The sequence below is a fragment of the Rhipicephalus sanguineus genome, chromosome 1, assembly GCF_013339695.2.
Source record: "Rhipicephalus sanguineus isolate Rsan-2018 chromosome 1, BIME_Rsan_1.4, whole genome shotgun sequence".
Lineage (NCBI taxonomy): Eukaryota > Metazoa > Arthropoda > Arachnida > Ixodida > Ixodidae > Rhipicephalus > Rhipicephalus sanguineus.
Window position 1 is genome coordinate 214,793,667 of NC_051176.1, and position 15,888 is coordinate 214,809,554.

The following is a 15,888-nucleotide window of genomic DNA, read 5'->3' on the forward strand; positions in this document are numbered from 1 at the left end:
GCTAAACCTGACTGGTGCTGCTTCGCCGCATGTCTGTCACAGAACAGGTTCAGCGCATTCCCCCACCCCTCATTTCCATTGTATTTGGGGGTGCATGCTATGGGCGGTGAATATGTTGGGTTCTAAAATGTATCACAGTTCGCACGTGTAGCCTGCTTTAAAACTCCCCTAAAATTGTATCGCAGTGTGGGTAATACGCAAGCGCCAACTTGTGCTATGGCTTCACGGCATAGCGGTCCCACGCTGCCGTGAAACCACCTTTTCAGACGGGTTTTACGCGGAAAAATACGTATTCGTTGGTTATGAATATACTTCAAATCAAAGGCGGTACGCACGGGGGGCGCCCCCCCCCCCTCTCGTAGTTATCTAAGAGGAGGGGAGCGCAAAGTCTGCCCCATACATTTACTACTGACTTAGTAGGGGGGGGGGGGGCGCTGTAACGGACCTCCCCCCCCCTCCCTGATAAGGAACCCTGCGCACGCTATCGAATACTAAAATTCGAGCCGAAGCGATTATCAAACATTCGAGCGCATATTCGAAGATATTCGCACAAGCGTGGTGGAAACCCACTGACCCGATAACGGAAGTCCTTGGCGCTCTGCATAAATTGTAAATCGAAATAAGGTTCACGGGAAGATGGAATCTTCAAGCGATGAAAAATCCTCGAAACACGGGGATCCAACCTTTCGACGAGCGGACGTCAAACGGTCTTCAAGGCTTTAACTGGCAGTTGCAGCCTGGTAGATCGCTTGAAGTCTGCTCGTCGAAACGTTGGCTACCCCCCCCCCCCTTTTGTTTCCAGACTCAGAATGCTTGACTGCCTCGCAGAGTGCCTGGTTTTTATTATTGCACGCGAGGTCACACGAGCTTTCGTATCGCACGCCGTCTGATGAGGCACCTAAGGCTTTCGCCTTACCACTGATAGGATAGTGGCTAGGAAACCTATGCGGTTTTCTGGCCTCATCTGCTGTCAACACAGCTGTTGCACACTTACAAATTGGCTATATAGAAAAATAATTCGAAATAAGACAATAACTTGACTTATCGCGGAGACGATGTATTATATACAACATAGTTTCCAGGAAACGAGTCAGAACTTTGCAGAAAGTACTTGTATGTCTTCTAGCAAGAACTTGTGCTGCTGGCTTATCAAGACTCCGCTCACGGTACGGCTGACATTTCTCGTATTGCTGTAGTGTAATTACCAATATGTCATCAACATACCTCATATTGACCCTTAGGCCTTTAGGTCTATTGAGTAATACTGGCGCCAAGCCAGCGCCAAGAGCTGTCTCTATTACGCAAGGGGGGGGGGGGGGGCAGCGCGCTCCCGCTTTCTCGGCTGCATACCTTAGCAGCTCCAATTAAGAGCTGCATTTGGGGTCTGGACATGTAATTACTTTTCTGTAATTAATCATGCTTAAATATACCCGCAAATTTTCACCACAGCAACGACAGATTTAATATCCATGCTTTAATTACTGAGCTCTCTTTCCGATCGGTCCGAAATGCGGAAACTGTGGTTGCTGAAATTTACCTTCGGGGTAAAAATGAATCCCAAGTTTTACGGCGGAGCTGTAATTATATATATATATATATATATATATATATATATATATATATATATATATATATATATATATATATATATATATATATATATATATATATGAGAACTAATAGACAATAATGCCAAGGAAAGTATAGGGGATGTTTTTAGTAAAACACTCGCCGTCATGGCTACTGGCGGCGCTGACTGACGCTCCCACGTTTAAATGCACACATATACCCTATAAAGTGGACGGGGGGATGGCCGCCGCGGTAGCTCAGTTGGTAGAGCATCGGATGCGTTATTCGAAGGTCGCAGGTTCGGTCCCTGCCCGCGGCAAGCTATCTTTTCGTCCGCTTTTCTTTCTTCACAATTACCTTACATTTATTACTAAAAACATCCCCTATACTTTCCTTGACATTATTGTCTGTTAGTTCTCATTAATATTGTGTATAACAAAGAAAACGAGCCCTTGAAATTAACACTTCTTTCCTTCATATATATATATATATATATATATATATATATATATATATATGTATTTATATATTGTTTGCAATAAGTTGTGCAAAGCTAGGCGCAGCGAAGCACGAGCCCGTCGACCGACAAGTCTAGCTTCGAGATGCGCTGCTTCCTGCTCGGGAGTACGCACTTTCTTTGGTCACCCCATGGCTCTCTAGGTCTGCTCGCATGCTCTGCTGGCGTGCCTGGATAGCCGAGTGGTTAGGACGCTCGCCTTCGGATCGTTTTTTTCGGCAAGAATTTTTATTTATTTCTATCTTTCTTTCCGTCTCTGTTTCTCTCTCTCTCTCTCTCTCTCTCTGCGTTCGTTCCCTCACCCATCATGGTTAGGGAGCCTACATATGTAGGCTCCCTAATCAGGGTTATTACAGGCCACGCCGTAGCGGTGAGTAGTGGGATTTGCCCAAACTCAGTGGCACATACCCTTTTATGATGATGATAGTGTTACGGCAGGGGTGAAACTATCATCATCATGAATGGCCTTTACCATTCTAGCGCGTGCCACGCAATAACTCGGCCGGCGCGCTCTCTCTTCGTCGTCCTCTTCATCTGCTTCGCTCCCCGAACATATGTGCCCGGCGCGCGCTCTCCCGCTGCGCCGGTTTGTCCGGCGTGGGATGCAATAACTCGTATGGGAGGGATAATGAGTACAGAGAGAGAGAAACAAAAGGATAGAAAGAAAGAGGAAGAGAGAAATTGAGAGAAAGAAAGACAAGGAAGGAAAAACAATAGAAACACAGAGAGATTAAAGAAAGAGATAGAAACAAAAAAAAAAGAAAAAAACAGAACAAGCCAGAAAGAGATAGAAGGTGGAAGTGAGAGAGAGAAAGGGAATAGAGTGGAAATAGATAGAAAGAAAGAATAAATGGAAGAAGAAAAAAGGAAGAGATTAATGAAGAGAAACAAACAAAGGTCGCCCAGTTCCGTTGTTCCTTCAGGCTTGGCACCACCGCCGCGAAGCTGCCTTAATTCTTTTCTCTACGCTCGCAACCTAGGAAGATGTATTTGGGGCGTTAAACTGCACCAGTTGGATGGACGACGACCTTTTCTGCGTGATTTTGTTCTTTCATACTCCGCTGAGAAACGGCCCTTCGCAACAGATCGTGTGTCGTTTGGCGCGGATGTCTGCGGAAAGCGCGGAAAGGAAGAGCGCCTTGGGTTCTGCGCAATAAATCGTGCGGAGACTGAAACGCGCCCACGTCTTTCGTACGTATAGCTGCTCTCTCTAGCAGCTCTTAGCAGGGCGCGGACGTCACCGCCGGGTGTGGGTGAAATTGGCGCGTAGGTTGCCTCTTGCATCAGTCAGCCACGTGATGCTTATAAATAACACCATAACATACCTCGACCTCTGTGTATGCTTGGACACGACGGTGAGAGCTTTTCCGGAGAGTCTGGTTGTCCTTCGCGCACATCCTACAGTCGGACCGGGAAAAAAAAAAAAAAAAAGACCGTGCGCACACTTGTTCATCTAGAGCAGCCTATTTGATAGGCAGAATTCCTTGCTCGATATGCCTTGAAAGCCACTCGGTCAGTGCCTGAAACCTTTTGCAGGCGGTTCTTTGGTGGAACGCATTTACCGAGGGAAAACTTAACACCGGTTTAAATAGGGCAAGAATTTTCAACGCTATAGCGTAAGCGAAATTGCTGGCCAAGATATACTGTGCTGCGCAACCCGATGGGGTTTGCTTTAAGCAGAAGAATTGGTGGTGCTATTGTTGACGTCTTTTCATCCCCAAATTACGCCGGCGTGAACTTGTGTCCATTGGTAAATGAACTCCAGCAAACGGGCTTCGAAAAGTCGGGACAACTCTTATCTGCATTAACGCTATAGCGTTAAAGAGCCCGTACGCAAAAAAATGCGATGTGATCGAAAAGTCCCGATGGATGCAAAGAATAAAAATCGGGGTTCGAGCCGGAATCGAACCTATAGATATTCTGCGTGCAGTCAAGTAGTCTACCACATGGCCACGTCAGTGCTTGAAACTGAGAAAAAGACCATACAATCGTCATATCAGGCAATAAGTCGCGTTAACAGATTTAATATTGCGTGACAGGAGCGTAAAATCGCACCCGGCGTGACACCATGTGAATTACGTAACGAGTGGGTGCTTGAAGGCTGCCAGTCCATTACAAAGGGCTGAGCTGTAATTCATCGCCATCGTCATAGGCGTGCGCAGGGTTCCCCTTCAGGGGGGGCGAATGTTCGTCGCAGCGCCCCCCCCTCCCAATTATGTCTGTGTATGGCGCTGACATTGCGCCCCCCCCCCCCCGAGTCGCAGCGCCCCCTCCCCCTCTTAGGTGAATGGGGGGGGGGCGGCCGCCGCCCCCCCCCCACCCCTGTGCGCACGCCTATGACTACGTAGGTGCGCATATGGCCTTACAGACTCGTAATGGGCACTTCGAAACTGTAGTTGCAGAAGGCGCCCTATGAGAGTTTACAACGACCATATGTCACGTGCACAGACGTATATTTCCCTTGCAGCACGTTTGAAGTGTCCACTGAGAAGCGAAGCATGACAAGCGAATGAGAAGGCAGTGCAAAGAGGGCCTTATAACGCTGCCACTTTGCACTCTTAAAGGCGAAACATAAGCATCCTGCGAGTTATTGTAGCCCCGTAGTAGTGTCGGTTGTGGTGGAGGCGCACGGGAAACGTGTAATATACAGCTCTGTAATTGCCTTTAGAATCGCGCACTTATATTAACATATTCTAATTGATAATATCGAAATGCATATTCGTTGTGTGACGGTATTTTCCCGGACATGTCTCGAATTTCACCAATATGACCGACTATATAGCGGCTTTCAAGCAGGGCGGCCCGCACGTGTACCTTCCTCGACACACCACGAGCCACGACGGTATCGCTATAGAGGATTCGACAACCGGGCAGACGGCCAGCTCGAACCGGGGACGGTGAGGGACCGTATGATGCAGAGATTCAAATCAAGAAATTGCTCAACGTTAGCCCGTCCAGGCCGCAAACCCCTGTGAGAATGGCGGGAAGTCGCCTGACAGGCATTTCCCCCCATTTTTTTACTCACATATCCAACTAGGAGTGTGCGGGGGCACATGCAGTAAATGTCAAAAGGTAACAAACCTCTGCCCCGTGTAATCTGAGCTCACGAGGTACAGTACATCACGATCATTAATCCCGAGCAGTGTGAGGCTCAGCTCTGACCCAGACCGCGACGATAGGTCATTAAGCGGGCTGAGGAGGTCGCCAGTGCCCAGGTGCTCCTGGCCACATAGAGCGGTGCATCACTCCTGCGATTGATCCACAATGTCGTTCTCACACACTCGACACAACACGACCGCGCGGGAACCGAGCGTTGCAACTTTTCAACATACGAACAACTTGCAAAGAACGACATCGAACCAGATGTTGCTGGCTTGGCGTGTTCATATTTGAAAGACAGTAATCTCTGCAACAGTATCCCCGCCACTGAGCGCCGATCTCATGCACGATCGTTTTCTGCAGTACTTTTGCAAATGGAGGAACTATGCTCATGTTGCTGTAGAATTGAACTTGAAGTGGGGAGTTTGGAGCCGTAACACTTTCGAGGCCTCATTGATTGCTGCACAACCGAATAGCGAATCAAAGCGATGTTGTTCTACTGGGATAGGAAGGGTGTTGTGTATTTGGTTAGATTATTAAGACCTGATCTCGTTTTGAGAGTTGCAAGAAATCAAATTCAAACCCTTCACACCGAGACGCGCTCTTAAAAACAAGTGCCGTAAGATAACTAAAAATTCGAAGTAATGTAATGTGTATACACATTACATTACTTCGTATGTTCCCAGTATGTTCAGAAAGGTAACCTTTCTGAACATACTGGGAACAAACTTAATACTGAAGGCTCTGCGCTGTTTCTGAAGGTTGCATGAGCAGTACTCAAGTGAACAATATTTAAGTGAGTGCTTCTTAGCATACATATACGCGGTAATCTTTCGTAAGAAAAATATTTCTGCCACTCCCGATGCCGGACATCATTAGCTAAAGCGAACGGCCAATGGTCTTAGTGATAACGTAGTGATAAAGCTGACACCTGCTAACATCGGCATCATTAATCTAGCCTCAAGGAAAAGTGTGGCGTTTTTTTTTTTTTTTTCAAAAAGAGCCAAATGCAGAAACCGAAACTGGGCTAAATTTCACGGGAGCGTAAAGCGTGCCTAAGTATCTTTAACTTCTAAAACAGTTGGAATAAAAATGGGGCCATTCCTGATTGTAACGTAAACTCAAAAAGGCAGTTTCTAATAAAAAAATGAGCCAAATGCTGCATCTGTTTCAATCAAACTGAGTCACATTCATTAAACGAGCGCTGCGTCGACAATCGTCACCAAAACAACCAAAATGGTCTCATCCAATCTGTTTTATTTGTGTCCTCATTGCTTTGCTATAGTGTTTACGTTCCACAATTAGTTTTTCTAGGGCGATTTGGCACTTACTGAAGGACATGATGTTGTAGGGCAAAGCTCGCATATAAAGAGTAAGAGGCCTTCTTTCCTATTTCTTTTTGCCTGTTAGCGTTTCTTCTCGAGTTTAGCGCTGCAGTATCATGTCCTTCTTTCGCTCGAAGACGATATATTTGAAATAAAAGATATATGAAATGAAGATATTGAAAACCTATCTATTCCTTGAAGCAGAAGAAGTTATTCGAAACGGCACGGCATAAAATGAGCTCCGAAGAAGAAGAGCTGGAGCACTTTTCAAGGCCTTCAGTAGATGCCAAGAACAAGAAAACGCTGCCGACAATCCAGAGTAGTGCGCCTTTTGCCAGGAAGGACAACTCGCTCTTCAAGTCTAGTCGTCGCCATTACGCGCATTCGACGGAGGACGGCACCGATGGAAGCACTAGGATGATGTTAAATTTATCGCAAAATATTGCTATACCGTACATTCGAATCGTTTTAGGCTTCTTTTATGAGCTAATTCAAGCCCAAATTAAATGTTCCAATCTATAAGACCCAAATACAAAGTTTACTCCTGAATACCGACGATAGTGGGCTATATAGATTTTAGCCGCAAAACAGATTTGACTTATTTAGAGGACAGGAACACGCTGGCAGAAAATTGTTGCAGCAGGCCCGACCATATAGGCAGTAGCGAAAGAGTGCGTTTTTCTCAGTTTCATTTAAAGTGCATTTGGCTCCTTTAAAAAAAAAGCGCCACAAGTATGTTGTAGCCCGATTCTACTGCCGCGCCTGGGGAAGCTGGATTCGTCGACAAAGCGCGTGAAGCTTTACCTGAGCGATATTGGCTTTCGACAAGGAACATTTGACTTCGCGCGATAAAGCGCACTTTTTCAAGGTGCTCACCTTCAGGAAGCAGATGTTTATGCGTCCGCCAGAAGAAGACGCATAAAAAGTGATATCGAAACTTGTATGGCTCAGTTTGCTGCCTTCGCGCATTACTTTCGCTTGTATGCCTTCGTCACCATCTTATATGAAACTTGCGTTCGATTAGGAATCATAATACAAGTTGCCGTAACTAACTTTGCAGGGCCACGCTTTGAAAAGACTTGCAGGAGTCATATCGTTAAGTATTTCTGCGCTTACCACAAATTCATAAGGACGAGCCTATGGTGTGTCACGGGGATGCAGCTTGGGCCCCCAACGGTTTGTAGCATCTGACGACACTACAGTTTTAACTCTATTAAGCGCCTGACAATGTTAGTAACCTTGCAGCGTTGATTCTGGCCAGGCCTTCACAATTCGTTAGGTTGGTGCGAAATGAACAGACTGATAACGATCACTCGATCTCAGTGAGTGACAGAAGTCATGCATATACTATACGTAGATGTGATACATGCAAAAAAAAAACAAAAAAAAAACAGTGTTATATAGCAAAAAAAAATTAAAAAAATAAGGGGATTTTATTGCGTTCGCACATATCATTAGGGCTCGAGCCGTCCTTGTCATGACTTCTACTTATCATACTACTACGCGTTCATCCACACTCACGTATATTAATGTAACGCGTATAATAGTGATCTAACACGGCTATAAATTATTTGGAATCGCGACACGGGAATCGTGACCGTCAAGTTAACATATTGCCAATGCTAAACAATAATTTATGAGCAAAAAATATTATCACACCAGTTGATCTTGTTAGTTATAACCCATAGTAAACGGGGGGGGGGGGTGTAATAATATAATTAACAGTCGTATTCGAGTAGAATTCAATTTCATTTGCCACGTCTAAAAGGTCTTTATTTTCTCTCTCTCGATATAATCATAATCAAATGTGACGTTCGATATGTCAATTTCGTATCCAAAGCCAAAGGCGAGAGTCCTCTCTCCCTCTCTCTTTGTGACCTAGTTTCCATACAGCGCGCCAGTCTAGAAGCCAGCTAAAGCTGCAAACAGTTGCGGTGCTGCTCTCGGATGGCGTACCAAGACTCCTGTCGCCCGTAATCAATCTGCTGCTTCATGTGGAGCGCTCTTTTTTATGGCGCTTAAGAGACACGGACTGTTTAAAAAAATCTACTGAGGCTTATAGCACAATACTAGTATAAGCAATTGGATGACTTGAAGAGCAGGGAATTGCTTTGCTGCACATATCGAAGTGCGTATTTGCCTAATAAACGAAATTCCCCTAATTTAACAACTTGCGTTACGACACATAATGTAATCTACGAATTGTAGCCGGCGAGTTCGAAAGGTGTATCGACTTGGAACTGCATTCTCTTGATGAAACCAGTTTCGAGATATTCATTCCCAAGGTATGCGTGGTGAAATACATCGGCACGATACCGCAACCCGGTTAATTCGGACGACCCTCGGAGCTCGCCAAGCACGAAGCGTCGCGAATGTGCGACGCAAAGGAGCGAAAGCGGCGTTCGCGAACAACGCACCAGCGGCCGCGGGCCTTCAGAAAGGTGTGGCCGCCATGCACAACCTTACCACAATCGCAATGTTGCGGCAAAATTGTTTCGTTTTCGATTTTTCTTGGCGCACGGGAACGGCTTGCATGGGCGATATCTATGATCGCGTCGATGGCGACTGGGGTCAAAACTGCGACAAGCAGTAGTTTCGTTTTTGCCGCGCCCCTTCAGAACTGCGTGGTCGACATCATGATCGCGCATTAGCGAGCCAGGTTTATTCAGCAGCAGATGCGGTGCTCAGCAGTTTCGATTCGACGCCGAACGTAAGCCGTGCGCATGCCTTTAGAACTGCGTGGACGAAATGATCGTGTCTTAATTTAGCGACCACGGTTTCGTCCACAGCGGATGCAGCACTCAGTAGCTTCGTTTTGACTTCGGACAATGCGCGCGCAATGTCACAAAATTCAAATCTGGTGGCAGCTATTGAAGATGAAGAGCTTCAGCTATTTATTCTCACAAAATTAACCTGTATATATATATATATAAAATCTTTTTGTTGTACAAAATGAGAAATTATTCTCATTTCGAGTTTTGAATATTTTTTCTAAGCTACCCGTTTCTTGGCAAATCCCCCTGAGTGGGTGTGAGCCAAGCAGTATAGGATCTACATCTACATCTACATTTATGCTGGCATAAAACGCGCTTGTGGTGGACGAATGATGAGTTGCCGGCTATTTTTCCGGCGCAAAAATTATCGTCACGTGCGCGTGGTGGTGCTGAAGGCGGCGGTACGTAATAAGCCATGGGTTCAGAGCCCGTTCCAGCTTAAGACACGGGGATCTTCAGCCGCGGTCACATTGTGAACGAACTCGTGAATGACGAAAACTGCGGCTTTTACACTGCTCTTATGCAAAATAAGTACAGAATTTACGTATTCACCAAGGAAATGAAAATGTATTGATGGAATAGGCATCGTTTATTGCTCTCTTGATACTTTCTATAATTCGGCTTTTGGTTAATTCGGCCATTTTTTCCCGGTCCCGTGAAATCCGAATTAAGGATCTTAGTGTATTGTGCAAATCCGCTATTTCGAGAAAGCAAGCTCAAGGAATAGAATGGTGCTGCCTGACACGTGCGATAAAAATATTAATAATGTCTGCACAGTAATTACAACAAAAAAATCTGAGATATATATATATATATATATTATCCTATTTGATAACACATACCTTCTTCGCTTCTTATTGTCATCGCGCCCTAACACCCACCCTGTCTGCAGGTTATCGCGGACCATATCGCGCCCCATGAGAGCATTCTGTAGATTCTCTCTCGCCGGTATTCCCAGAACACCTCCGTGGGTCAGATCCCTGGGATAGCGAAGGTGTCTTGCGTTTCATCTCGCCGCTTACAGTTTCAAATTTGTGTGTTGTACCAGTATTGAAGGACACTGGTTGTACTGTACGCTTATATAAGAGCGCCGGGTCTGTCACGACATCGTCCTTATACTGCGATTTTCGTCATCCCTAAACTTGTCGTCCATTTAAAACAAACCATGGGTCGGCAACTGCCGCAGAACTTGTTGCGATCCGGGAGGCAGTTCTGCAGCTCGAGTCTTCTGTAGCCTTTTCGCATACAGTAAAAACGGGAAAGCACGGTCACCCCGATATGTTTTATGTTCATTCACTCTTCGATGCCCTCTTGCCTATAGGCTGCGAAACGTTTACGCTCAGTCCATGATTATTTGATGCATTTATGTGTGTCATGTTATCTTGCACTGGACGGAGAATCTGGTTAAAGCGTTTTTTTCTCCTGTGGTGTATCAACACCCTCCTTCCCTTTGTGGACCATAGTAAGGGTGTTTATGCAAACATTGATGCCTGAAGCATTATCTTCAGTTGAAATCTTAATAAGAGTAACCACTAAATAACAAAAAAGCGGGCAATGCGTGGGGCCGATAGAAACCATACGCAATACGTGGATGAATAACGCGGGCACCAGTAGCGTGCTTTTTTTTTTGGGGGGGGGGGGGGGCGGGGGGGGGTCACTACACTTTATGTATGTTCGTGTGTGCGTTTGTATGTATGTGTGCATATACATACGCATGCAAAATTGAAAAATTTCGGGGGGGGGGGGGGGGGCGTCTTCCCCCTGGCTACGCAGTGGCGGGCACCCATAAAAAAAACCCGGGACGCAAGTCGCTGCACCATAAAACAACGCTATCGCACGCCACCAGGGGCGTAGCCAGGGGGGGGGGGTGTTCAACCCCCCCCCCCCCCGAAATTTTTCAGTTTTGTTTGCGTTATAGGCACGCACACATACAAACGCACGCACGAACATACATAAGGTATGGTTGAACCCCCCGCCCCCCGAAAAACATTTCTGGCTACGCCCCTGCACGCCACGTTCACTTTCTTTGGCTTGGCACTCAGTTCCCCTTTCGCAGAACTTCTATGACAGTTCTTGCCATAGCAGTGGTAATTTTCCACTCAACAAAGTACAGGACAAGTTGCTATAACGTGCAGTTACCCATCGTGTGTGACCTATATACAGGCGTTTTCCGGATGCAGCGTCTTTCCAAGAATGTGTAACCCACTTGGACTGCGACTAGCGTTTTTGAGGCCTTGTGAAAGGACGGAAATAATCCAATAGAATATACGAACAGCGCAACAGACAAGGACAGAGGAAGGTAACAACACACAACGCTGTGTGTTGTTACCTTCCTCTGTCCTTGTCTGTTGCGCTGTTCGTTTATTCAATTATGACCTACCAACTTGCCCAAGTTTCCACGCTTCATGGAAATAATCCGCGCGGACTCTACAATCCGCATGCTCTTAGATCAGGCCTATATAAAATGCGCGCTCCTGGCGTGATCGCAGTGGTCATGATGAAACAGAGATTGTCATGCGGAGATCCGCGAATGTCATGTGTACTCATATGTACCCTGTTTCCAATCGTAACTGTCGCTCTTGATTGCGTTTGTCCGACTTCGGAACCATTTCTTCCCGAGCTCCAAGTTCTGGATGGTCGACCTTAGCACCCACGGCCCATGCTGTGCGAACGGCCGTCGACAGCTGCTCTCGTGCTGCCCGTCGGCGGCTGCGCGACGTTCTACCGGTCTCTCCTCCGCGGCTATTTTTAAAGGGTGGACATGCATGGCGCCGGCCTCGTGCGGCGGGGCTTAGTGCGCTTCAGCCATCGAATGCAGGCTGTCCAGTAGCTGATGATCAAACCGGGCACAGTTTTCCCGCCGGTTTCGAAGTGTGGCCGCTGTTGTCGCGTCGTCGCGACACAATGGAAAGGTGAAAGGGTTAAGGCTGTAGGGGAGGGGAGGGGGTTCCGTCAGGGTCCAGGCTACCGCGCGTTCGGGAGCGACGAAAAACACGGCCATTCGGCGGCCTGTCGTTCTGGCGGCGCGAGCGTTTTGTTTTTCGACGGCCGCGCGTCGTCGACGTAGGGGGGGGAGTCCGAGCGACGCACACCTCGAGCGAAGAGGGCGACTTTTGGCACAGCGCTCGTCGCGGCGAGCGGGGGCGCGCAGTTGCGGCCGCCGTCGCTGCTGAAGCCACCCATGAGCGCGGCCCAGTTTCATGGACTGCATGTGCTCCAAGAAGAGGAGACCGCGCGGGGATGGCGACATGTACCTACCCCGCGACCGTCATGGTAGGTGCCGCACCCAGGGGCTGCCTCGATAGCAGTGGTTGTGAACGCTTCTGCTATTTATTCACCTCCGACCTGCTTTACGATTATAGCGTTGGCCGAATTTCTAAAGCGAGTCTTCGGAAATGTTTCCGTTGCTCTAGAAGGCAGCGCCCAAGCTGCTGACTGGAGCTTTGTTTCTTGTTTCACATTCTCCGCCGTATTTTTAAAATAGAAGGGTCAGCATTTCCTAAAGCGACCTAACCGCAAAAAATTGGCTAATTGGAGCCTCTCGGCCCGCTGTGCGCGTTGCTACGTTTTTCTGACACCTTGATGTATATATTTGCACCTATCATGCTGTCCCCATGGCTCAGTAGGCATTTAAGCGGAGTTTCGGAAGGAGATGCGTTGTTCGCGCTTTTTCTTAGCGCGCGAGAGCCGCCCCCGCTCCCCAGCTGGAAAAAAAAACACGTGGTCCATCGCAGCCCGCCGCGCTTTAGAAGTTCGCGTCACTGCATGCTCACACACCTAGGCTGAGTAGCGCGTTCGTCTGCGTCATCTGGGCTGTGATGTTAAAAATATGGACCACAAGCAATACCAGTTCGTCTATAAGCAAAGAGATGATCTTGCTTACGTGATTACATCGCTGAATATGTTTATTGGTGCGAACATAAATGCGATTGTCCTTGTGTCGTTTGGACGCTGCATGCTGCCGGAACGGCCTCGGGTTACGGCGTCTTCTGCCTGCTGTGACATGCGCAGCACGCCACAAGTGATCGTAGTGCTGCATGTCGCATTGGGAGTGCGTGACGCGCTGTCCTCGTTTCGACGCAGCTGTTGTTGAAGGGACGCCGGGCTTCCAAATGAATCATTGTTCCGATGCGATGTTCCGTTTCTGATCGGCTACGCTACGCTGGCGTGGGAAAACATGCGTGCGCGCTGCATTGGCGACCTCGCGACCGGCGTTGCTCCGCAAACTGCGTATGCTCTTTCGGCGTGGCTGCTTGCAGCCGTGGCGCACCAAACGGATAGCAAAAATAAGCATAAGCTCCAGACAGCTCCCGCGTTTTATTGTGCAGAAAGGCGTGCGGAAAGGCGGTTTTAGTTTCAGGAATGCCATTTTATTTCGAACTGTTGCACAGACAATTAAGCAGAAAGGGATGGTTTCCCTTCTGACATATTGCTATACTTATGCATCTGCACAGGTCACAGCTGTGGAAGCCGAAGTAGTTGGACATTGAGGGACACTAAAAATAAATGCTTGTTGTGATCGAAATTTGAAATTTGTTTACGCAAGGTTCAATTGAGCCGGTAATCGGGTGCATTAAGGTTTTAAGGGGCGACAGGGAAATGGGGTGTCTACGCCCCCCGTGGACCAGTCGGTGGGCGAACGCATTCCTACGTCCCGGTAACTGTTGCATCTGCCATCACGCACGACAGCTAGTACGTACCACGCAGAAAAAAAAATTCACAAGAAAAAAAAAACGTGGAAACTTCATTGCGAGTAGTATAATTCATGCGTAAGCGTACAGTTTTACCGTAGGAGTAGGAAAGTCTATGGTTGCGGTCTTCCCTGGAATTTTGTTTTCGGGCGGCATCAACACGGTATCTTCTTGATTCTAGCGTTCGTCAGCGTCTGGAACAGTCCAACGAAGGCCCATCCCGCTATAGGATTAAATTTTCGCAAAGTCGGAATTTTCCTGATATCTACAGTGCTCCACGTCAACTTGACATGTAGAGTATTTTAACACGAAGTATTTTAACAAAACCATAGAAAGTGTTTTTTTGTTTTTTTGCACAGGTACAGCGCATTCATATGGTTCAGATATATTCTCATTCTGGAAACGTGGTTGTGTGGCCTGTAGTCGGTAAGACAGTCGCATGCGGAGCGTGGAGCCCTAGGTTCGAAACCCAGTGCAGCACAAAGAAATTTTAGCAATTCCTCTTACGTGACAGAGGGACGGTCGGACGGACACAGTTTTCTCGTTGAGTCGGCGTAGGAATGCTTACGCGTTAAAAAGATAGAGAGAGAGAGATTCGGATAAAACTAAACTTCGTGGCTGCGACGTCAGATACCGCGTTTGTCATTATCTTTCAGCTCTCTTCCGGTGATGTGTATGCATATCTGCGACAACAGATCTTCGCACAACCGGCAGCTTTTCCTTTCGTTTCACTGTATGCGTGACTTCGTTAGCTTAAAGTCGCGGCCGTTCTTTCCAGGAAAGTAAGAAGAAAACGTAATTATTTTCTTTGTATAATTAGCAACGAAAAATTCATTGTGTAACCGTCGACAGACCTGTATTTACTCGCGAGTTATGAGGTTCTAATACTGTTGCTTTTCTCTCTCTCTCTCTCTCACCTGTTGTTTTGTTATGCCGTGTATAGCGTTCGAGGCTTGTCCAAATGAGCCAAGCGAATGTGCGCTGAATTTCGTGCGGCGGCATCGCAATAAGAAAAAAAAAAAAAAACGCAAACGCGCGAGTGTTTTTCACACGAATATTGTTGACAAAGAACACCGGCTTTCGCTTACCATTGTAGCAGAAAAGTGATAGGTGTGATTAGGTAAGTCTGGTGCAACAGGATTGTTAGGTCATGAACCTGACTAATGCTCAGGTTCGGCCTTGGTGGTGTGACGCAGTGACAAGCGCTCGTGACGTATGCCCTCGTGTTTTGTTCTCCTCTTTTGTCGTTGTCCATTCATGCGCTTTGCATTGTCATTAGGTCATGGGTATAAGCACGGCATAAACAGGACGCGCAAAGAAAGAATATTAAAAAAAAAAAACTCATCAGAAAGCGCCAAAACAGATCATGTCTAAATTTTCTCATAGACCGATGGATGGATGCTGCGAATGTCCCTTTGGAAGCGGAACGGTGGCCTGTGAGCCATCAAACTCAATTTCGAATTCGGCCTAATGCCTTGTCTATCCGAATTTATTATCTTAACGCGATATCGTTAAAGAGCTCGTTTCGCAGAAAGTCCGGTGTCGGCGTCGTTGGTTGTGAACGAAAAATCATCTTGTCCGTGACCGAAAAATCGAGAAAGATGTAAATAAAATAAATAATAAAAAACCTTGGGTTCGAGTTAGAATCGAACCCAGGCCGTCTGCGTGGCAACCAGGGGGTTCTACCGCAGAGCTACGCTATTTTTTTTTCTTTATTGCCTACGTACATACATACAGCAGTGACAAACAAATATATACCGAACAAAAAAAAAAAAACTACACAAGTATCAGAGTTTGCAGGCTTCTTAAAATTGCTTCATCTGTAGAAAGGTTTCTACTTGATGAAGCCATTCAGGTACATCTTGTTGGACCTTTTGTGTTTCCACAAATGAACATATAGATTAAAAAAGTAG

General features: G+C 46.8%; 1 protein-coding gene across 4 annotated transcripts in view; it reads left to right on the forward strand.

Moving 5' to 3' along the window:
* The window catches only part of LOC119407328 (ubiquitin carboxyl-terminal hydrolase CYLD), a 98,173-nt gene that overhangs the window by 4,352 nt on the left and 77,933 nt on the right, over nucleotides 1-15,888 (forward strand). The window contains exon 1 of one of the 4 annotated variants that reach the window (XM_037642091.2): nucleotides 12,363-12,557. The exons of 2 other annotated variants lie outside the window; for them this stretch is intronic. In XM_037642091.2, the coding sequence (XP_037498019.1) occupies nucleotides 12,485-12,557 (73 nt within the window). In that variant the 5' untranslated portion in view covers nucleotides 12,363-12,484. Of the gene's footprint in view, nucleotides 1-12,362; nucleotides 12,558-15,888 lie in introns of those variants that run through there. One more of the 4 variants, XM_049419321.1, reaches the window with a different exon arrangement.